General features: G+C 51.1%; 1 protein-coding gene across 4 annotated transcripts in view; it reads left to right on the top strand.

Annotated features, from left to right (window-relative positions):
• GPSM1 (G protein signaling modulator 1) overlaps positions 1 to 21652 on the top strand; it is an 83622-nt gene that overhangs the window by 29136 nt on the left and 32834 nt on the right. For 3 of the 4 annotated variants that reach the window (XM_075439382.1, XM_075439380.1, XM_075439381.1), the window contains exons 5-9: positions 1085 to 1208; positions 2402 to 2517; positions 2800 to 2955; positions 4662 to 4770; positions 7793 to 7919. In XM_075439382.1, coding sequence (XP_075295497.1) covers positions 1085 to 1208; positions 2402 to 2517; positions 2800 to 2955; positions 4662 to 4770; positions 7793 to 7919 — 632 coding nt within the window. Of the gene's footprint in view, positions 1 to 1084; positions 1209 to 2401; positions 2518 to 2799; positions 2956 to 4661; positions 4771 to 7792; positions 7920 to 18475; positions 18515 to 21652 lie in introns of those variants that run through there. The other variant, XM_075439383.1, reaches the window with a different exon arrangement.

Below are 21652 nucleotides of genomic sequence, written 5' to 3'. Positions count from 1 at the left end.
TGAAATTAGGGCAAAAATTTGTCCTGGCATTGCCTTGGTAGAACTCAGTGTAGTTTGAAGTACGATCATGCAATTAAGTTCAGTAGTCTGCTCCTTCTCAGAGCTGTATTTGGAAGCTAAACTGCAGCTGCCGTAGGCCCTGCTGCTCTCTGCTGGCCTTGGTGAGAATGGATCCCTCTCTGTCTCCATCACTGCGGCCATGAGCAGAACCTCCTTCACCCAAGAGAAGAGGCTCTCACTTGAAGTCCCGGTTCTCTTTCTCGTGGATCTGTAGTTTATCTTGCTTGTAACATCCTCCTTTTCCTAGATAGTTTCAGAGATCACTCCAATGTCCCACACGGGAAGGCTGTCACCAGACTTTTGGGCTAATGTTTTTCTCTTGTACTTCAGCGTTTTGCTTCAATAATGCAGGGGTTTTTTTAAGTAGCCTTTTTAAATGAAGAGAGTGACAAGACCTTATATCTGTCTCCTCATACCTGAGGATGGGGTAGTGCCTGTATATAGCTTGCCATCCTTTTTCCAAAGAATGGTGCGTGTAGCACAGCCAGTGGGTAAATTTGTGGCAGCTGGGAGCTCTACGCTTCCCTTTGTCTGCTGGATGTGTAAGGGGGGAAAGAACAAGGTGAAGAAATGCTGGGAAGGTCCATGAGCAGAGCTCTGGCATGGGACTGTGGAGCTTGCCCCTCTCCCCAGGTTTGTCCCTGTCCTGCTGTAGGTAATCTCCTTTCTCTCGTGCTCCTGGTTCTCCCCCGGACAGTGAGGTGGCCATTTCTTATTTAGCGTGGGGTCCTATCAGGCCATCGATGTGTGAGCGCTTGAGCGGTTCCTGTACACAGCTGCAGATTGCCTGAGGTCGAGAGGGCAGCAGGGACTTGCACCACGGGCTCTGAGCTCCCAGAGCTGCGGCTAGCGTAGATCACCAGCCTTTCAACTGCTGAGGGATGCCCAGGGCAGGCAGCTGGGGAGGGGAAATGCCTGCTCCGGGGTTGGCTCTCCTTCCTCTGCGGTGCGAGTTTCTTCACTGTATCTCCTGCAGGGAGGGTTGGCTGTGTCTCACCAGACATGCTGCTCTGACTTCTTTCAGGAGGAACCTGTCCCTGGTGAAGGAGCTGGGGGACAGAGCTGCGCAGGGCCGTGCGTATGGCAACCTCGGCAACACCCAGTACTTACTTGGCAACTTCAGTGAAGCTATAGCCTTCCACAAGGAGGTAGGAAACCTTCTTCCTGGGGTCAGGGGCTGGGACCGGCTGGTGGCGAGCAGCCTTTCTTCTCACCACAGCCCAGAAAGTACAGGGAGGTGTTTGTCCTGGGCTTTTTCTCTCCCTCCTGTCTGTACCTCGGGGTCTGGCCCTACTGTACTAACTCATGCTGAGCAACATCTTACTCCAATCCCCGTCAGCACCTACTGAGCAGCTTGAGGGAGAGGTGCCATTGGCTTGGAAACCAAAGGAGATATCAAAGGGCAAATTGCAGCTGGGCCTACCAAGGCTTTTCTGCTCTTAATTTGTGTCAGTCTAGGTGTTAATAAATGCAAGCCATGAGTTTAATTACTCTGCTGAGAGAGCTGTTGATCAGGAATAAACGTTGCTTGTAGAACATAATAACTTAATGTAAAACTTTGCAGAGGGGTGAGATGACACAGTCCCTTCCCCAATTCAAATGCAATTCAGCTTCTAGCCCCGAGTATATATCAGTTTCCTTGCAGTGGAAAGTGCCCAGCACCTTGGAAAGTCAGCCCTGTCACAGCTCTTCTGGTTTCTAAATGCTGGAGGGCAGCAGCCAGCAGCGTTTTGGGAGAAGGGGCTTGAAAGGGATGGGAAAACTCTGTGCAGTATTTGGGACCAGGAGCAGGGTGCTGCGAAGCAGAGGGTGAGAGGTGGGGAAGGATGGGGAGCAGGGGGACGGGAGAGCAGAGGTGGGACTGAGGTGCGGGCAGGGGCAGAGGCCTGGGGAGCAGCTCCAGCGCAGACTGAGATGGAGCGTGCACACGTGTACCGTTGTTCTGTGCCACAGTGCAGCCTTGTTCCTGCACGATAGTCTGCTCATGGACCCATCCCTTCACAGCCCTCACCTACAGCTCTCCACTCACCTCTTTATCCAGCTGCTGAAGAACATGCATAGCGCCTTTTGCACTTTAGCTAAAGAGAAGTGTACTGACCAGGCTGGAGTAGGAGTTAGAGGAGGATGCGACATTATTCCCCCTTTTCCAAGGGCCCTTCCTGATCCTGAGTTGCAGAGGAGGGAGAGATTTCCTGCTGCATCCAGCCCTGATAGGCATGTGCACTGCTACCTTGCTGGGTGGGAGCTCTGCAAACCAAGAAACTGATCTGCCAAAAGAGTTGCTGTGTCACAGAAAGCTGGCAGTGGCCAGCCTGTACTCACTAATCTGTGTCTGCTGCAGCGCCTTGCTATTGCTAAGGAGTTTGGGGACAAGGCAGCCGAGCGGAGAGCGTACAGCAACCTGGGCAATGCACACATCTTCCTTGGGAGGTTTGACATCTCTGCTGAGTACTACAAGTAAGTGCCAGGGGCTAAGGCAGACACAGGGCAGATGTTCCCTGGAAATCCTGACCTATTGCAGTGAATTTATAGGCTCAGGGGGATGTGACAAGGGACCTGGAGGCCGACTGCATGTGTGGTGCTCAGCAGTGGCGAGTAATGCAGCCACCTGACAGCCAGCCTGCAGCGTGTTACAGGCATCAGCTCAAAGCAGTGCATGCCCAAGCAGTGACTTGCCTGTCACCTTCCAGAGGTGCTCTGCAATGACCAGGTCTCTTCATTTCCACCTGTTCCATGCAGGAAAACACTCCAGCTCTCCAGACAACTCAAAGACCAAGCAGTAGAAGCCCAGGCTTGCTACAGTCTTGGAAATACATACACACTGCTTCAAGACTATGAAAGAGCAATTGAGTACCATCTAAAACACCTGGTGATAGCACAGGAACTGGGAGACAGGTAAGGGACTGCCTCAGGAGACAGTGTTTCTGCTCTGCTGGGTTCAGAGCACTGACCCTTCCCTGTTGATTTATTGTTCTCTGCTGCTGGGGCTAAACACCAGTGATGTGTATTTTTGAAAGTCTTTAGAAATGTCTCGGAATCCAGGCCTTAGTCCAGTCATCTGTCAAAAACGTAATATGAATGATACCTTTATCATGTGATTGAAACCTGGAGACTGTGCCCTTAAAACTATGTCTGTGGGGGCTGAGTGAGATTTCTGATAAGAGGTTCTTCAAGAAAATGTATTGTATTCAGCACTCTGCAATGTGGCTACTGCTGTTTTATCCCAGAAGGGCCCCTCTAAGGCTTCCTCAAGCTCACAAAAATTGTATCTTCCTTAGAAAATGTGTGGGTAGGACATACATACATACGTACATGCCACTTCGTCCTGTCCCTCTGAGATGATGCTGGAAACTTCCATGTAGAAACAAATGATGTTATGTACAGCATGTGGAGATAACATATTTTGCTTCTTGGCCCCTTCTTTTTTTTTTTTCGAGAGAGAGCGAGCTTGGTTTCTTTCTCCTGGGTACTCTCTTTGTCATCCTGGAGCCTGCTTGCAGCTGAAGTGACTTTGCAGCCGCCCTGTTCAGCGCTGGTGGCTCTCGGGGAGCTGGGTGTCTTCCACTAGATGGAGCAGAGACATCGGGATGGCAGCTCTGCGCCGCTACCCGGGCACTATCTGCTCAGAGAAGGCATAATCCCACCCAAGGGTGAATCATGCTGTGGGGGTGCAGGCCTGTGGGCTCCTGCATTTCTGGGAACACACCCTATGAGCAGAAGGTATTGAACAGGGTGACAAGAAAAGCGTTTAAATGCTGATCAACCCGCCCAAACCTCTGAAAAGGGAGTTGCAGTCACGCTGAACCTCCCCCTGCGCCCCCATGTGCTTTTTTTAGCCCATCACCCCCCACATCTGCTCGTTTGCAGAGCTGAGCAGGCTCTGATGAGCAGTAGCTCTCTGCCTGCTTGTGCAAACAGGGGCTGAAACCCGCTCCAGAGACACCGGGTGTCTGACGGGGTCTGGCTGCGCTCGGGGGTGAGGGCTGCTTCCTCTGCTTCTGAGCGCAGGCAGCAGCACCCTGGAGGTCTTGTGGAAATGGGCCAATATTTGCTTGGCTTTGCATGCAGGTTCAGTTCATGCACGCATCCAGGGTGATGCGGGGCTGGTGTTTAGCAGGGGAACGTTGCGTGCCTGCGATGTTCTCTCCTTGCCACGTTCTTGGTAATTTAGCTCTGGGCTGCTGTTGGGCTAAAGGGCTGGATGTTACATGTCCCCTTGATGCGTTGTGTGTCTCTGGAGAGGAATCCTTGCCATGTGAGGTGGAAGCTGGACAGGAGCTCTGGCTTCTGCTCTCAGGCTAGTGCTTACAAATGAAGGCAAACCATTCTGGGCCCTTGCTACGCTGCTTAGCTTTTTGCCACTGTGGGTCAGGCCCACTTCTGAGGCTATTGCTCATGCCCTGATCTTACTGACCTCAGCGTAAGAAGAGTTTAAGATGTACAGTGCATTTAATTTTCCTTTGCAGAACACTTCTGTAGGTGAAAACACAACTAGGAGGCCTGGCTGTTGGTGCACTAGGGGAGGAGGCAGCCCTGAGCGGGCTGATGTGCTGCTGGGTTTTGCCCGGCATTTCTGTGGTTGACAATTTCCTGCTTTGCAGGGTGGGAGAAGGAAGAGCCTGCTGGAGTCTCGGAAATGCCTACGTCTCCCTGGGGAGCCATGAACAAGCCTTGCACTTTGCAAGGAAACATCTTGAAATCTCGCAAGAGGTAAGAGAAGCTCGTTCAGAGCAAAGGCAATCAGCTGTCCCTGTTGAGAGGAAGAGTTTATTTTATGCCAATAAGTTGTTTTAATGCAGTTCTTCTCTTGCAATGACTGCTCTGGAAAGCCCTTGTCTATGTGCTGTTTTGCTGGTCCCTGTAGGAACTACAGAGCTTGGCTGGAAAATATTCTTTTTCTGGGAGGCTCCCAGCCTTTCCCTTAATTACAGCTAGTACATTTGCTGTATATTGCTCTTAACTAATATTCCTGGGTGAGAAAGGACCTGGGGACTAGTTGTCTGGTCTGTTGGCCAAGGTGTTGTGCACCCAGGTGGTGTGATACCTCTTGGTGTCCCATTGGTTAGTAAGACACCACCACCACCCCTCCCTCCCCCTTTCCTGAGCGCGAGGCTGTGAGATTCTGACTGAGATGGACCTTGTGATTCTAGCTGTGGTCTGGCTTGGTGTGCTGGCAAGTTAAGTACCTGGAGAAAAAGAGGCCGGCTTCTACCCAGTGGCTGGGTGCTCTAAACCTGCTATATTTTGCACTGCAACACAGTGTACGTGTGACAAGTTATTTCCTCTCGGTGAAGCTGGCAGGGGGTCCCAGCTGTGGGGTGGTAAACTCTGGCATTGTCCCACTACAGTGGGTTGCTGACGCTGGACGAGCACAGCCTGCAGCTGGCCCTGTGCCGCTGCCGCACCGTTTAGGGTTTCATGCGTGCGGCTACTCTGGCTTTCACAGATGTGCTTGCCCAGCTAGCTGCAGCTTTCCTGGTGTAAGAGCACAGGGTGTTCTTTTAGGTGGCTCGGAAGTGCAGAAAGCAAGAAAGCCATTGCTCTTTCCAGTGTGTTGTGAGGAAATCAGCCATGGCCTCTTTAGTCTTCCCCAGATGAAGAAATTGCCCTAGTGAAGCACTAATTGAAATCACCATATGAAAGTGCTTTGTGTGTTCTCCTGCCCGTCTATTAGCTGGCTAAATCTTGAGGTAGGGCTGACATACCAGCCTAATTATGTATTTAATTATACTTATCAGACACGCAGAAGAAATACTGGTCTTTGGCCCTGCACATTTTAGGACAAATTAACTTTTCCAGCTTGAGTCTGCTTGGGCAGTTGCGGCGCAGGGCTGATTGCTCAGAGGCAGGTGGCAGCTCGGCGATGTGCGGTGCAGATGAGGGGTGACGGGAGGACAGGAGCAGGAGTGGCCCTGGTGACTCCTGGGGGTGGAGGGGAGACCCGGCGGGGTGGGGGCTCGCAGCAGTTCTCGTTCTGGGGTGATGGCTGTGATTACAGGGCATGTCAGGACTAGGTTACTCGTGGCGGGCGGCTAATAGACTCCCCCGCATCGTTAATTGTGGAGCAGTGCAGAGACTGTCCGCTTGTGAGCAGAGCCTGCTTTAGCTGCTAGCAGCTACTGCTTCTCTTCTAAAGCTGATGTTTTATTTCAGCCTTGGGAACCAAGTGAGCTGCTTGTGCTGTTGTGGGCAAGCCACCAGCATTTTGTCCAGGAAAAACCTAGAGAAGTTAAACATCAGCACACTAAAGCTGACTTTCCATCACCCATTCCCCTTTCTACCAAATGAAATCTGTTCAGGGTGAGCACATTGGAAGCTGCTACAGGGTGATCAAAGGTTACTGAAAAATTTCTTCTGAAACAGCTGGAAATGAAGGCTGTGTACCTAAAAACCTTGGAAGCTGTCCCAGCTCTCAGACGCTGCTCCGGAGCAGCCTTCCCATCTCTGCGTGTGGCAGGGGGCTCCTGGGAAACTGGAGACATCTGAGCCGAGGGCAGAAAAGGGGGCTCTGCTGTGGTGTGTGTGGTAGGTCCTGCCTAGGATCGCTGTCCTGCCAGTGTGTTCCTCTGGTGTTAGCAGCGCCTTGGAGAGGATCCTGGAACGTGTGGAAGTCAGGGAAGCATTGAACAGAGCGTCAAGGACTGTGAGACCTAACCAGGACATAGTCATTTCTCTGGAGATGATGTCAACAGCAAATCTCTTGTAATTGGCAGGGGGTTTATGCCTGATGAGAAGCTGTTTGATCTGCCTCCCTTTACTGGTGCTTGGGGCTTTGTCATAAAAAATGTGGGGATTTATGATTTTGTTCTAGGATGGCTCACACTGCAGTCTGTCTCGAAGCACCACAAAAGAGCTGTTGCAAGGCACTTAACAGGGAGTCAGGCCTCACCAGGGGAACAGCCAAGGTCTTCCTCTGTAACAGAGGCTGCTGTTCCTTTAAAGATTAGAGGCTGCTTCTGAGTGACCTTTCTGTGTTCGCTGGTGATACACAGCACAGTAATTTTCTTGTTTGGTTAAACTTTGAGGAGGGCCCAGCAGCATGTCTTATAATTGCCCATTTTAAGCAGCAGGAGCCACTGGAAAGATCTCTTCCTGAACACGTAACATTGTCTGCCTCAGCCTCAGGCCAGTGAGAGATGGGAATTTGGAAAAATTTGGACTCCAAAATATTTTGGAGTCTTGTGTGGGTAGATCACTAGGAACAACTGAAAGCTGTATGGACCTGAGCCAGGAGACAGAGCAGGGCTTTCAGAGCACCCGAGCCCGGAGTGTGACACTGCCCACGTGGCTGGCAGTAGCGTGGGCTGTCTGCTGCTCAGTATTTGGAAATACTTGAGGAACGGGGTTGAGAGTTTCTCTCTGCCAGGCCATGTGCAGCTACAGGACGGACCAGATGGGCATGTTTACCTCTGTCCCACGGTTCTGTATCAGTGGGCAAACTGTGTTCCCTCAGTTCCTTGTAGCGAGCTCCGCAGAAATGCATTTGGAGGTGCAGCCAGTACACAGCGCAGCATGCGTGGAACCTCTCCCGACGTACCACTGAGGAATAGTATTGGAGAGTTGCTCTGGTGTTGAAAGCTGAGCTGTGTTGGTCTCTCAAGGTGCCTCCAAGCTTTCTTCTGGCTGGCTGTGTGTTTGCTTTGACATGGGACTGGCAAACCCTTTGCTAGGGGCTGTTTGCTTGGAGCCTGTTGCCTTTTAACCAGCTGCCCTGTTGGTTTTCACCCTGTAGATCGGGGACCGGAGTGGTGAGCTGACAGCACAGGTCAACATGGCCCAGCTCAGGTCGGCCCTTGGCTTGGGCCCCGGGGATGAGGACGTGGGTACAGCTCAGCACTATTCTGGCTATGAAGCACAAGGTGAGTTTCTGGGCTTTTGATGGTATTGAAAGGTCACATGAAAGATGTGGTGTGGTACATGGGGAGGTGTTTGCAAGTGAGCAACGTGGGAGAAAAGGTGAATGCCAGAGTAAGACGAGACTATCGAGTGCCCTTACCACAAAGGAGAAGGCGGCATGTTTGCCCTGTGCTTTCCATAAGCTGCAAGGGCAGGGAAAGATCTGCCCCAAAAAAGGCACAGAATGAGTTAACGGAATTAATCTGCATTGGGAATGAAATTCCACATGCCAAGCAGCAAATCAGCTTTTGTCTCTTTTAAAGCTCTGCAGGGCCCTCTTAACTGATTTGACTGATAGAGCAAGCTTTCAAAAGGTGACTGACAGGGATTTTTGCCTGTTCTTACTCTGATTAGCAGCCAAGGAACAAGCCTGCAGCATGGGCTGAAGGCAGGTTGTGAGCATCAGCACGCTGGGTGCCGTCTCGCCCCTGGAACACTTGCAGTGATGCCCAGCTTGGAAACAGAGATTTGGCTCCCCAGGGAGCAGGAGAGCACAGCTGAGTCCTCGCCGCAGCGCGCTGCCAGCCTGACGTGTGTCCCCAGCTCGGGGACCGACTGCCTGTCCCGGAACGGCCCACGGCAGACATTTGTGGGTGCCTGGCATGGGGCACTTCCAGCTGGCTGCTCTGTCGCTCTGGACAGACTTATTAATTCACTCAGATGAGACTGCATCCCAGGAGGTGCTGACTGATTAAATATGACCTTGTTAGCGCAAACAGGTTTTCTCGGGCTGTGTGTTCTCTTTCCTGTTGGCAGAACTGGCATAGAGAAGATGATGCTCGGGTTGAGGCACGATGTCCTGGGAGGGAGAAAGGCTGGCTGTGTGTTTTTGCTCTCTGTATTGATCTTGGAGGTGTAGCCTGCTACGTCAGTGCTAAATCTTTTCCTGAGAAGCTGAACTGTGGGCAAGGGAGCCAGCATGCCCTGCTGTGCCCCATCGGGAGCCGCACTGGAGCTGAGCTGTTTCCTCAAAGGCCGTGTGGACCACAGCGGCTGCCCCAGCCTCCTTTGGCACGTCAGGTCCATCTTTATAACTGCTGGGAGACTTATTAGCTAGGGCCTGCTGTTCATCCCTGGCACCTCGTTAGGGGCTTACTTTTGGCAAATTACTTTGCTCTGAAAGGGGAACAGGGAATTAGCCTTGATGTTGCCGCTGCTCCTGGGACAGAGTGAAGTGTGCTGAAAGGAGCTGATGGGGTGCCAGGTCCCTTGGGCTGGGGAATGGAGGGGTGCAGGCGGGCAGCACCAAGGACCACGTGGGCATGAGAGCACTGCACGCCGAGACACGTGTTTGACTGGAGGCGAGAGCCTGCTGCGTAGGAGAGCTGCAGTGGAAGGGGTCAGGCCCGATTTATCTGGGAGAGGGGCTCTGCAGCTCTGACTGTATTGGATAGCCAGGAGCGCACGGCCTTTTCTTAGCTGGAAATAATTAGAAAAATAAAGCAAGGAGGGTCTCTGCTCTCGTAACAAACTCCCCATTGAATCCGACCTTGAATGCAGCGTGCTACGGACTGGTCTGGTGTCCCACTGCAGGCAGGACAGCGTGACTTGGGGGCCAGGGAGGGTCTCGGTCCGAGCAGAGCCCCTCGTGGGGAAAGCCGAGGCTGGTGTGTGGCAGTGTCCCCTACACGGGCGGTGACACAGCCCCACCGACCGCGACTCGCAGCACGAGACCTGGAGAGCGCGCGGCGCTGGAGGGTTGGGATTTTTGCTTAAGGCACGTGCCAAGCCTGGTCGGTGGCTGGGCTTAACTCTGAAGGTGAGGCAGGGAAAGGCAGAGCCAGCGTGAGGCCCACGGGCCGTTCGCTACCCTCCAGTGACCCAGATGTGCCTGAGCTGTCTCAACATCTGGGGCCAGTAATGATTTTTCTCTCATCTGATGGAGCCAGAGCCATGCTGGTCTGTGCATGAGATCGCTGGAGGGTGGGAAGAGGGGCTGAGCAGCCGTCATCAGGGGCAGTGCTTGCTGGAGGTTGCGGTGACCTCGTTAATCCATGGTGTCATTGCTCACGTTCCCAAGGCTGGGGCTGTTGTCAGCAGGAGGACAAAATGTTCTCTGGAGGAAAAACAGCAAATGACTGAGGCAGTGCAGGGAGGGAGGGTCCTGGGAACCTGCTGGGGAGGTAAAAATCAGCCTGGGCTGTGCAGCAGCACCTTGCGTGAGGAAGGGAGTGTGAGGGTTGCGGTGCTTCACCACGTGTGGGCTCCGACGCACGCATCTGAGGTGCTGTCCCTGTCACGTGGCGATTTGGAGAGAGGATGGATCTGCAGGGCAGCCTGTGGAGAGGAGCCTGGGTCCCTTGATTTCTCCTTAGTTTTCATTCCGGCTTCAGCTCTTTTATTCTGAACTTCAGTGGAGGATAAGAGAGGCCACCAACGTGTCTTTAAGCCCTTGAGAAGAGGGGAGATGTATTTAATGACTGCCAGGAACTTTGGTACCCTCCTGTGCACCTATTAAATGATTAGAAAAGGATAATTATTTATATTATTAATAGCAGCAATTTACAGCAAGAGGAACATCTGTTTCTCTAATAGGAAGCAGGTGAGAGAGTTGAGAGTCAAGTTGACTTCTGAACCAGCCGTGCCTTTTGATGCCAGCAAATCTTGTGGTGAGGAGAGCTTTCAAATCTTTTTCCCTTCAGATTATTTTCCCTGCTTAAGGTTATAAAATGTCTGCATATTCATAAGGATGCTAAAATCGTCTGATAAGGCAAGCATCTTATAAAACACATTATTCTACCTTCCTGATGAAGTTAAAGTTTCATAGCAAACTTGAGTTCTGGAAAAACCTGAGCCAGACCATCAGACTGTGGTGTCCTTCACAGGTTACTTTTGCTTCTAAGTCTTGGGCACTGCCCTCCGCCGCCGGCCTGGGGGAGGAAGCAGTGACGGATGTTTTTCCCTGTTGTTTTGGCTCCTCTTGCTGAGCTCTTTGTGATTTGAATTAATATTCTGAGAGCAATTGGACGTCAGAAGACAAAGCTGGAGGCCAGGGAAGTGGGGCAGCGCTGCAAAAGTCTTGTGAAAGCAACGACCTTGTCAAGAAATGCAAACATGGAAAGCTTAAAGCAACAAACCAAAAGAAGCTGGAGAGTAGCTAAAACATGAAGCAAATAAACAGAGGTTGTGTCTGTTTCTCCAGATATGCAAAAATGTGGCCCTGAAAACTGGTCTTGCCCTCTTTCACACACTGCAGGTTAAGAATTGAGTACTGGTAGGCGTTTGTCTTTTGGGAGAAGTAAGGGAACTTGCTGTGCCTCTAAGAGAGCTGGTTTGTAGGGATGAAGGCACCCATGAACAAGCAGCAGCGCTGCCTGCTGCTGGGAGATGTCCCACATACAAACAGCCAGCTCTGCCCCCAGCACCGCTGCTGCCTGTGGGGTGGGTGTGCTGCCCGTGCCACCCTCGCTGGCTGCCCTTGCCGAGATCCGTCCGTTTGGGCCGAGGCTTCAGCATCTGCTCAGCAAGGGGTCGGCTGCGCCTGGTGCTCGGTGGGTAGCTCTGAAACAGGAGCACTGAGCTGAACCCGTCCCAGACTGAGCCTGGGCTGTCCCTGGGGGGGTAACTGGGGTCTCTGGTGTACGCTGAACAGAGTGCTGCCTTGCCAGCTCTCCCCTCTGGATGCTGGCACCGGCTGGGGCCGCCTGCCAGCTGGGAGGGGAGCCCAGAGAGGGGCTCACCCACCACCGAAGGGGTGGAGGTGCCACCCAGAAGGCAGAGAGCAGCCCTGGCCAAGCCTCTGTGCTTCTCCGAAGTGAAAACTGACTCTGGGCTGCTTTTCTTTCATCATCAGCCTGTCAGCCTCAGTACTGTCCAGAGACACTGAGCAACACCTCTCCTGGTAGGTGGGGGTAGGTGGGGAGGGATGCAGGTGTTCCAGAAGGCATTGGCATGCAGACGCTTTCAGAGCGGTGTAATCTGGTTCCTGGCGTGGTTTCTGTGCTGTTTGCAGTATGCAGACACCGCTGCCCAGCCATGCTCAGTGAGCTCTGAGGGCAGGAGAGGACTCGGTCGTGAGCCTGACCCCCCCTGCTCTCTGCACATCTTCTGCAGGAGAAGGGTAGGCGCAAGGCGAGTCTGCTTGTCTGGTGTTCAGGAGCTGGAGCACTGCTCATCCCTGCGGGACAGGCAGCCGTGCTTCAGCTCAGGTGGTGAAGTGGGCAGCTGAGCCTGGGTGAGCATGAAACCCGTCTTCTTCCTGAGCAGTAATGAGCTCTGTGTGGCTTTGAATGTGGGTCTTGGTGTCCTCAATGCAGTTTTGAGCTTGCCTTCTTCACAGGAATCTTTGAACCCTTGGATCAATCAGACAGGGATAGAGGAAATTTGCTTTTATGTTTCCCAGCCTGTTTGTTTTTGTTTGTTTGCTTGCTTTAAATATCTTTGAAGAAGCTAAGAAGCGTTTAGGGCTGCTGAAATATGCCAGATTGACCAGCCCTCTGTTGACACAAAGCAGGAAGGAGGCAGTGCTGCTAACCCTTGCCAGCTGGTGTCTCGGGCTGGGATGCTGCCCAGGGACAGGAACGTTCCTCTTGCGAGGTTTGCTCAACCCTTCTACGAAGGACTGTTCTGGGTGAAAGCCAAGAGCTGTGGCCCTCCGAGACCAATGTCCTTCCGACAGTGGGACAGCCCTGCTCACTGAGACTCTGATTTCAGTGTCTAGGTAGCATTCGCCTTCCACTCAGCAGACGAGTACAGGGGTCACATCGCTAGTGGCTCCAGCACGGAACCTGCCCTGTTCTTACCAGTCAGACTGAGTAAGCATAGCAATTGAAATTGCTTAATATTAAGTAGCCTCAGCTATATTTACTTTTTCCCAAGAGCTGATGGGCTGCAGCTCAGCCTTTTTTCATCCTGAAAATGAAAGCCCGAGGCCGTGCTGGTTAATTGTACCTGCTTGTGCAGGGTTTTGATGGATGAGGCAGTTGACTGAAGCAGAGTAGCTTTTGGCCAAGCGGGAGGTAGAATGCAAGGTGGTCCGATTGCTTTATTGTGCTCTACTGGGCGCTCAGTGGGGCCTTAGCTTCTGAGCTGGGAGGACTGCTAGCACAAATGTTCCCACGTGCCTCCCAGTAAGGCACCTGCAGGCAGGTGTCCCAAAAGACCCGAGTCTGTGGTGGTCCTTGCTGTGATGCTGAAGGGAGCTGGGCAGGAAGGACAGCAGGGCTGCTTGCATGGGGGGATGCTTGGGTGAAGATTTAGGACTTCTAAAGGATGCCTCTTCATTATCTTTGTAATGAGTCTTTTCCAGATCTGAGTAACCTCTGTTGTTACAGCTGTTACATCATTCCAGCAGCACTGATGGGGGGATGAACCTCTGAGTCATTTGGATTTAAACCGAGTAATTTAGCACTCAGTTCAGACTGCCCCAGTATTGGCTTTGTGAGGTTTTAAAATATTCTTCTCAAAGCATCAAGAAATATTTAATGTTCTTCTCTCATCTTTCTCTGTGAGTGTCCTTCCCAGCGTCAATGTAAAGTGCAGCAAGGCTCCTCAGCTCACAGCAGAGGAAATGCTCCGGGACCGGAGAAGATACTGAGCTAATGAAACTCAGGTGCTTGTTTATCTTGATGCCAGGGGAGACTGCAAGTGCTGGGACAGAGGATGAGGAAGAAGCCAGTTCTTGAAGCCTGGGGCAGAGAAGGTACAACGTGGCTTTTGGCAAGGCCATCCGTTACATCAAGGGAGCCCTTGTTGTGGGGAGAGCTGTCTGGAAATTGTCAGTTCCTTATGCAAACTCCTGCCTCAAGGTGGGAAGCCTGAAGTTCCCTTTGGCTGCTGCTCCAGGCTCCTGCAGCCGTCTCAGCTCTGGTGTGTGCTGTCTGGTTCCCAAATCCACTTTCCACAGACAGTTTCCTTTGGTAGCCAACGTGCAGGAAACGCCCGTGGTTACGACCGTCTTCTGTTGAACAGTACAATATTACCGTTAGGAACCAGATGCCTCTGCTTACTGTTTTTTCTTGCAGCACAGAGCAAGAAAGGGACTGAGAAGAAGAAAGTTCTCTTTCTCACCAAGCTGGAATTACTTTTTATCTCTTAAAGATTTTTGTATGGATGACTGTGGTCTGCTTTGACACTTCACTGAGCAGGGCAAGGCCAGACCCTCAGCATGAGTCACCATCATCTCTTGACTGACCTCAGGAACCATACTCCTTCACTGGGCAGCAGGGCTGGCCCCTAGCCTGGCAGGGACAAGCACTCAGACAACAGACCTTTGCTTAGCAAAGAGACCTGGCAGCTTGTAGAGACAAAGCTCGTGAATTCAGTCCAGTGTGGCCAGCCATGTCCCAGTAGCTGAGAAGTGCCAGGCTGCTGCAAGCTGGTGACGGATTCAGAGCAGCATCCAGGAGGGATGAAGCACATTGCCCCTGTGTTTAGAGGATTTTACTGTGAGTGTTTGATGGCTGCAAGGCTCTGAAGTGGGTTGCTCTTTCCCTTGCCCTCCTTGAGTCAGTCTGTAGGACGCAGCTGCCGTAATTGGGCTTGTCTAGCTGCTGGAGATGTTGCCTGTGTTAATTACTGTGTGTCACTTTCTAGCTCAAACTCAGTTTCTTTTTGATCTCTGCTTGTTCAACACAAGCTGATAATGGCAGATCGGAGGTCATGAGGCTCTGCTATGTACTGGCAGAGAAAACCCTGCTCTTAGAAGAAAGCTAGGTGTTCCTGCCAAGCCTTGCACACTGTTCTTGAATTAGCCCCGAGGTTACATGCCTCCTCCCAGCCTGCTCCACCCAGTTCAGCTTATCTCCCAGAAAATCCTCCTGTCCCCACAACTGTTAGTCTGTTAAACAGACCATTGCCTCGGGGAGGTTGTGGTCATAGGAGGCTGCCTCTAACATGGCTCCAAGTTTCCCACAAGCTCCAAGGCTTGTAGTTGACTATCTGTTAGGTGTTGCATGATTGGGTGCTCTGCATTTTCTAGATCCTGCAGATACACGCCAAAATACTTCGTTCTTTGACCTGAATTGCAGCACTTTATTTGCAAATAAGCCTTATTCCAGCCTTGCTTATTTAGAGAAAAACTAATGCCTATGGCACCTGTGGGGGAAAATTGAAATCAGAGATGTGCCCAACATCATGGCAGTTGGTTGTGAGGCTACAAGGTGTAAGAATGCCTCGCACTCAAAGATTGCAGCTTTCCTGAGCTACGTTGGTTTTGCTCCCACCTGGGGGAAAGTAGCTCCTTTGGGCCATCTCTATCTCCAAGGAGGACTTTTGCTCGAAGTCTTGCCTCCTCCATGTGAATGTGAAGGCTCTTCTTGCATGTGGTCCATAGTGTCTCCTTGTTCCCTCTCCCTGTCTGGGAAGGCTCTGTGCTAGCTGCTCACCCTGATGCAGTCAGCCAAATGTCAAGGGGCTCCTGGGTGTCGTGTAGATGTGCAGTATTACTGTTATTTTCAGCCAGTTGTTCAGCTGTCAGACTGGATTCTGGAGGATGCGAAACTCGGGTGACACATATGCAAAGCATCTTCTGCCAAATCAGGCAGACGAGCAGCTTGATTCAAGAGTAACTTCTCTTTATTAGCTTATTGTGTATACCTGTTTTTAAAGGAACAGTTTTTCCACGGAGAAAAAAAAAACTGCAAAATTGTTATTCTGGAGAAGATTTTTGTAGTGCTCAGGATCTGTCTGGAAGGTTGATATTTGCTCAGCTGTGTACTGTCTGTGTGCCAATGAATACAGCATGTCAGAGCAAACACGCTGGAGCCCGATCTTCCCAGCAGAAGAGGTTTCATTCCTGTCCTTTTGGCTCCCAGTTCTGACAATGGAGAGCTGAGGATGGAGGGCCTTGCATGGGACCAAAGCATTCCTGAGGAAGTCTGATGTGACACTGCATTGAAAACAACTCCCCATAGTTTTTCCTGGCCCTTGGCTATGGGCTGACTTTATTATTTTCATGTGTACTGTCCTTTCTGTTGTAAGCCATACCTGCCCTTGGCTTTTGTCTAGAGTGTGCAGCCAGAAAAGCCCTCAAATAACTGATAGGGAGAAAAAAGTCGTTTTGCCCATCTAGCCGTGTCCTCAGACCCAGAAGGGGCCAGAGCTGTCAGGATTGCCCTGGTCCTTTCCTATCTGAAGGACTGGGGGGTAAGCAGAGTGTCCTTCCCATGGACCGGCACACAGCAGCTTGGTGCCAGCATTTTGTGGTGCGGTCGTCATAAATAACTGATACTATTTGCTTTCACTCTTTAGAGAAAAGTATTGTTCTATCTCAGTAACAACTGGGAAAACAAATGCCAGCATTTATCTTGCAAGTGCTGGCAATAATAGAGGTCAAGTGGATTTATAGTGCCAGAACCCATTATGTGTTTGAAGACTAATTAAAACCTTAAATGAGATGCTTGTCCTACTGGAGGCTGCTTTTTTTTTTTTTTTCTCCTTTCTTTACTTGCTGCTGTGCTTGCTTTTTCTTTTTCTTTCCTTCCCCTCCCCCATTTGCTCTTTGAGGAGCTTGCTGTAATGGAGCAGTAGCTTAACAGAACTTTCCTTATTAGATAGCAGTAGCGTATGATTTGAGGTGCTCTGTGAGCATTTGGATCGCTGGACAGTAACTCCATGGTCACTGCTGAGCTTGGTAGGGTTTACGGACCAGTCTTCCACTCCAAACAACTGGCTGGCTGGTCTAATTTAATCATATTGAACAATATTTAGAGTTGTCTGCCAAAATCAAGGTTCTGAAGCGTGGGGAGGCACTGTCCTGGGCTGGAAAAACTCACCCAGAAGACAATCTGGTATCTCAGTTAATACAGGTACAGAGAGAAATGACCTTTTTGTGAAAATACAGCATGTGCTGATGCCAAGATTTGTCATGTTCTTTGGGATGCAAAGCTTGTGCTCCATGGGGTGGCCGCTGCCACTGAGCTGTGCGTGCTGCTCAGCTGGGAGCGCTGGAGGCAGAGAGGGGATGATGTTGGCCGTACAACCTTTCGCTGTTGGTCTTTTGTGGAGTCCACTGTCAGGTTTAATTCTGCTTCCTCTGGTACAGCCACCCCAGAGGGATACAGCGTGTTCCTGGCCTGCAAATAGAACTGTCGCTCGATCTGCGTCGGGGGGGGTTGCTTTGTCTCAAACCAGGATGGAGTAGGCAGCTCTCCAAGCTGCTGGAGATGGGGGGGAGCCTAGGAGTTACCAAAGCACATGTCAGCTTGATGAGAGCTCCTGGCAGAGCTCCCTGAGTTGCTGCTACGCGTGTTCTGCTTGATCTTGTCAACTCTGAAATCTCAGGAGCTCCAGTTGGTTATGGAGACTGTCCATAGGGGAACAAAACTCTGCTCACGCTGCCTACCCAGATTTACATGGGATGATCCCACCACCATCCTACAATAAAACACTTCCTTGTGTTTTCTGTGGCTACATCTCACTTTGTAGCAAGGTACTGCTGGAGAATTTTTGCTACGTGAGCATTTCTCCTCCAATTGCACCCTGAAAACTGAGGCTTTGCCTGTTGGAGGGCCTGCCTGTGGGGGCCACGCTGATCCTGCCCTTCCTGGCAGCGCGGAGCTGGTGACAGACACCAAGGGGACAGGAGAAGAATGGGGGGGAAGCTGCTGTGCTTGCTGCCTGCGCCATGCCAGCTCTCTTGTTTAGCCTCTCCACCAGATGTGCAGGGCCCAGTGTAGCTCTATGCTGATCAGCTTAAAAAGCCCGAGGAAAGCAGGGAGCAGGCACTGCCACACTTTGGCTGTGCAGAAGAGCTTGTAGATAAAGGTTGTGGCATCCACGTCACCACAAGTAGCACGAGGATGTGCAGAGGGGCTGTGCCCATCTCTGCAGGGTCGGGATGTCAGACAGGGAAAAAAGATGGGTCTAGGCAGGTATCTGACATGGATATATTGGGTTAGTGTCCCAAAGACAGAAGAATAGGGAGTAGTTGTGAAATGGGGGATGTGAGGGAGGTGGGGGAAGCAGGGGTGTCTCGTATGCATGCAGGCAAGCCCACAAGCATCGCCCCGTCCTCTGCTGCGGTGAACTTCCCCTTCTCTGGAGTCCGTTGCTCACTTCCAGGGTGGGAGGTGACTGCTTCATCGAGTTTTAAAATACAGGAATGTGAAAACCGTTAAGCTCACCTCAGGAACCAAACTGCAAAAGCAAAAAGTAAAAAAAATCCCCTTGGTTCATGGTGGTGTTGAAATCGGGGTGGGGGGGTGGGGAGATTTTGAAAAAAAATATTTAAAAATAAAACAACAACCCTGAGCCTGAGCAGTGAGAAGAACAACATCCGAGGAGCTCCAGGAAAACAAGGCATGAATACAGCCAGTCAGTAGCGTTGCTCAGCTGATGTTCACAAGAAGGTTTCAACTTGCTCTGTCAGAGACCTCAGTAAACCTTCAGGACAGAGAGAGCATTTAGAAATGCCCCTGAGGTTTTCCGTTACTCCGCAGCAGGCTTGGTAAACACGCCAGTAAATGCTGGAGAGAGAGGAAAAAACCTTCCAGAGGAACAGACCCGGGGTTTCAGCGGCTCAATCTTTCGCATCCACGGCTGCTGCTGCCGCTGTTGATCGGCACTGGGGAGAAGGAGGCAGAGTTGAACTTTTGCTGAATGTTAGGCGGTGCTGCAGGTATTTCTGGGAAAAATAACTTGGAGGAGGCTGCAAGTTACGTCTGAAGCTATCTGAGGGAATGTCCTAGTCGGAGGCAGAGAGTTAATGGGACTCCTCCTGTCGTTGGGGTGCTTGTGAGTATGGAAATCTCTCTGCTCTCCTGGAAGATGAGTACAGGCAGGTGACTGAGCCTGTCTGCTGTGGAGTAAAGGGGAGAAGCTCCCGTGAGCACAGTGGGAATTGCTGCCTGCATCGAGCTGGTTTACAATAGCCCTGATGGAGAGGTAGCTTCTGAATTCTTTTAGCTGCTCGTGTTCGTGGTGCTGCCGCTTCCCTGCGGGACAGCTGGCGGTGAGCGGGGATGGCAGAACTGTGGGCTTTCACGAGACCGGCGTTTGGCCCCGGTGCTGGTGGTGTTTTTTTCTGGAAGAAAATGGCCGAGTTGAATGGCTCGCAAGCTGAGTTTGTAACTCCTGACTTCTTCCTCTCTTATCTCAAATGAATGTGAAATCCACATGGTAACAGAGGAACACCAGCATCAAAACAACTGAAAAAGACAAATTGTTCTGCATGCCCTAATTGCTGGGGCAATCTCAGCTGAATACATCTATTAAATTAACAAACGGGAAGGCAGCTTTTCTCAGATCAGAGATTAATGGTTTCTGGCCAGCAGTTTAATGCCGTTGCAAATGTACAAAAGTACCTGAGGACGGAGGTGTGTAATTAACGACTCTTTAGACTGTTGGAAATGGTGTGTGTTTATCTAATCAGACACACTTTGCTGCTTTCTGGCTTTCCTGGAAGTGGCCGTTAAAAGCCACTATGATGCATGCTCACTTCCAGATGCTGGCCTCGCCTCTTGGGTATTGCTTTGAAACCTTAACGCACCATCTAATTAAGTGTTTGTAGGTGTCCTTTATTCTAGACTCACCTCGCTGCTCCGTACGTAGGACTATAGGTTATTCTGAGAGAAGCTGAGAGCCGTGAGCAGCCATAGCGATGTCCAGAACATCATCAGGCGTAACTGGGAGCCACTGGGCACAACCCGCCGCTGCCTTCCCCTCGCTGAGCTCCCGTTTGACTGATGTGGCAGCAGCCAAAAGCCCTTCGCTCGTTTGGCAGCGTGGGAGGAGACCTGGGGCCAGCGGCAGCCGCCCTGCTGTGGCACAGCCACCTTCTATGTGCTGATGCCCACAGGTTGCTGGCTGGAGCATGGTGGAGTGATGGGACCTGGGTGCAGGGCATCTCATGTCTCCCATCGAGTTGGAACAGGACCTTAGCTTTGTTTAAGAGCTCTGGGTTGTCCCAGCTGAAAACTGGTGTCACTGATGCCCCCGAGGAGTGTAAGCTTGGACGGCATTTAGCACATGGAAGGGGGGTCCTGTATGGAGTGAAGGGGTCTCTCTGGCAGGGTGGTGGGTTGTGCCTGCCCACCGAGAGTGGTGTGGCTCTCTCTGTTTTATGGTGGGAGAGGGCTCGGGGTTGATTGTTTCAGCTGCCTTCATGGCTGAGTGGATATCCAGCCTGTGATAACAGAGGTGTTCAGCTGCCAAATAACCATATCGTTTCGCTGGTGTCCAACAGCACGAGCCTCTCCCAACCTGCTCACAGGAGGAGCTCAAGATATGTTAGCAAAATAAGATACCTGAGATAAAATATCTTAGTAAACATAAGCAAAGGCTGGAATAAAAATGGTAAAATCAAGAGTTCTGCCTGCTTTATTGAGGGCAGCAGAGTTCTTTTTCTCTGCCTGCTCCAGAGGGAGGGCAGCCCCGTGTTTGAATCCTTGCCAGTGTCGGCAGCAATCGCTGACCTTCCGGGATCAAATCCTGTTGTTACTGAGCCGCTGCCAAGCGAGCAACTGGCTTTGTGGTGTGGAAGAGGGTAGAGTTTGGTAAAGTGACGATGGCTTATCCTTACATGTTTTGCTTACTCTTCATGTATTCACGTCAATATCTGTTCTGCACCTATTCGCCAGCGCCGATGCCAGTCCCTTCGGAACACAAAGCCGAGCAATGTGGTCACCTTGAAACGAAGCTGGTGCTAATGTGCTCTTTGAACTAGAGAGACAGAAATGTGCAACAATACTTTGATTTGAGTCTTTAAGGCCGCAAGAAGTAAATCACTTTAGTTTAGCGAGGGGCAGTGTAATTCACCTTAGGTCGTTGGTACCTAAGATGTGATGTATGTGCGTGACCCTTAGCGAAGTCCCAGCTGGTCTGAGCTTGTCTTGTACCTCACAAAGCTGAGTGAGACTGAGCTTTTGAAAGCAGCAGTGTCTTTGGAGTTGCTGCAGTTTCGAGACAGCTGTGGTCACATCTGGAGCCTGGATGTGTGCTTGTTAGTGAAGGATTCCCTGCTACCTTGTGGCTTTTTCTGTTTAATCACCATATTCTGCCTACAATCAGTCTTGAATTAGCTTGTAAATTTTGTGCCTTCTCTCTCGTTAAGTTTATCCACAGAGCAGCTCAGTGGTATCCTGGGTTTGAGCAGGGTCTGTGGGGGCTGCTGTAACGTAAGCAACGGTGCTGTTAGGTGGTGGTGGGAAACTGGGGAATCTGTAGGTTTGGTGAGTTTGCTGTTGCAGGAACCACACAAAGCTCAGTGGTTTCCGTTCTCAGGACTCAGCATGGGGATGGGTTTCAATTCGTATGCGTTTATTCACCCTCCCCCAGGATTTCCCCCGAAGCTTGGAAGTTGTCATGGGACCTTGAGTTGAGAGCTTTCATTTCTGCCCTGCTTGGTGTTGCTGGTGTGGGATGTCACGTGGCGCCCAGCTAAACAGAACCTTCAGGAAGGGGAGCAGGAGAGTCAAAGGGCAGATGTTTTCCCAGATGTGGTGAAGGCATCCCAGGGCTGTTTTGTAAATCCTGGCTGCGTTAGCGAGCAAGGCAACAGCAGCTGGAAGCGGGTCGGAGGGAGATGTGCAGGTAAAGAGACTTTGGAAAGCAGCAGTCAGAGCTGAACTGTGTTTCACCCGCTCATTGCTAGAACACTACATTAAAATAAAATTTATGAAATCTCAAATAAGTGTAATGAATGCTGCCAAATTTTTTGATTTCTCTGTCAGATTCAGGGCAAGGTTTTTCTCCCATTAAGGCTGGGCCTGTGATGGTTAGAAAATATTTGCTCCTTCACTTACTTTTCCAGCCTTCA

This window comes from Opisthocomus hoazin, chromosome 19, assembly GCF_030867145.1.
Source record: "Opisthocomus hoazin isolate bOpiHoa1 chromosome 19, bOpiHoa1.hap1, whole genome shotgun sequence".
Lineage (NCBI taxonomy): Eukaryota > Metazoa > Chordata > Aves > Opisthocomiformes > Opisthocomidae > Opisthocomus > Opisthocomus hoazin.
This window is presented reverse-complemented; position numbering and strand designations above follow the sequence as displayed.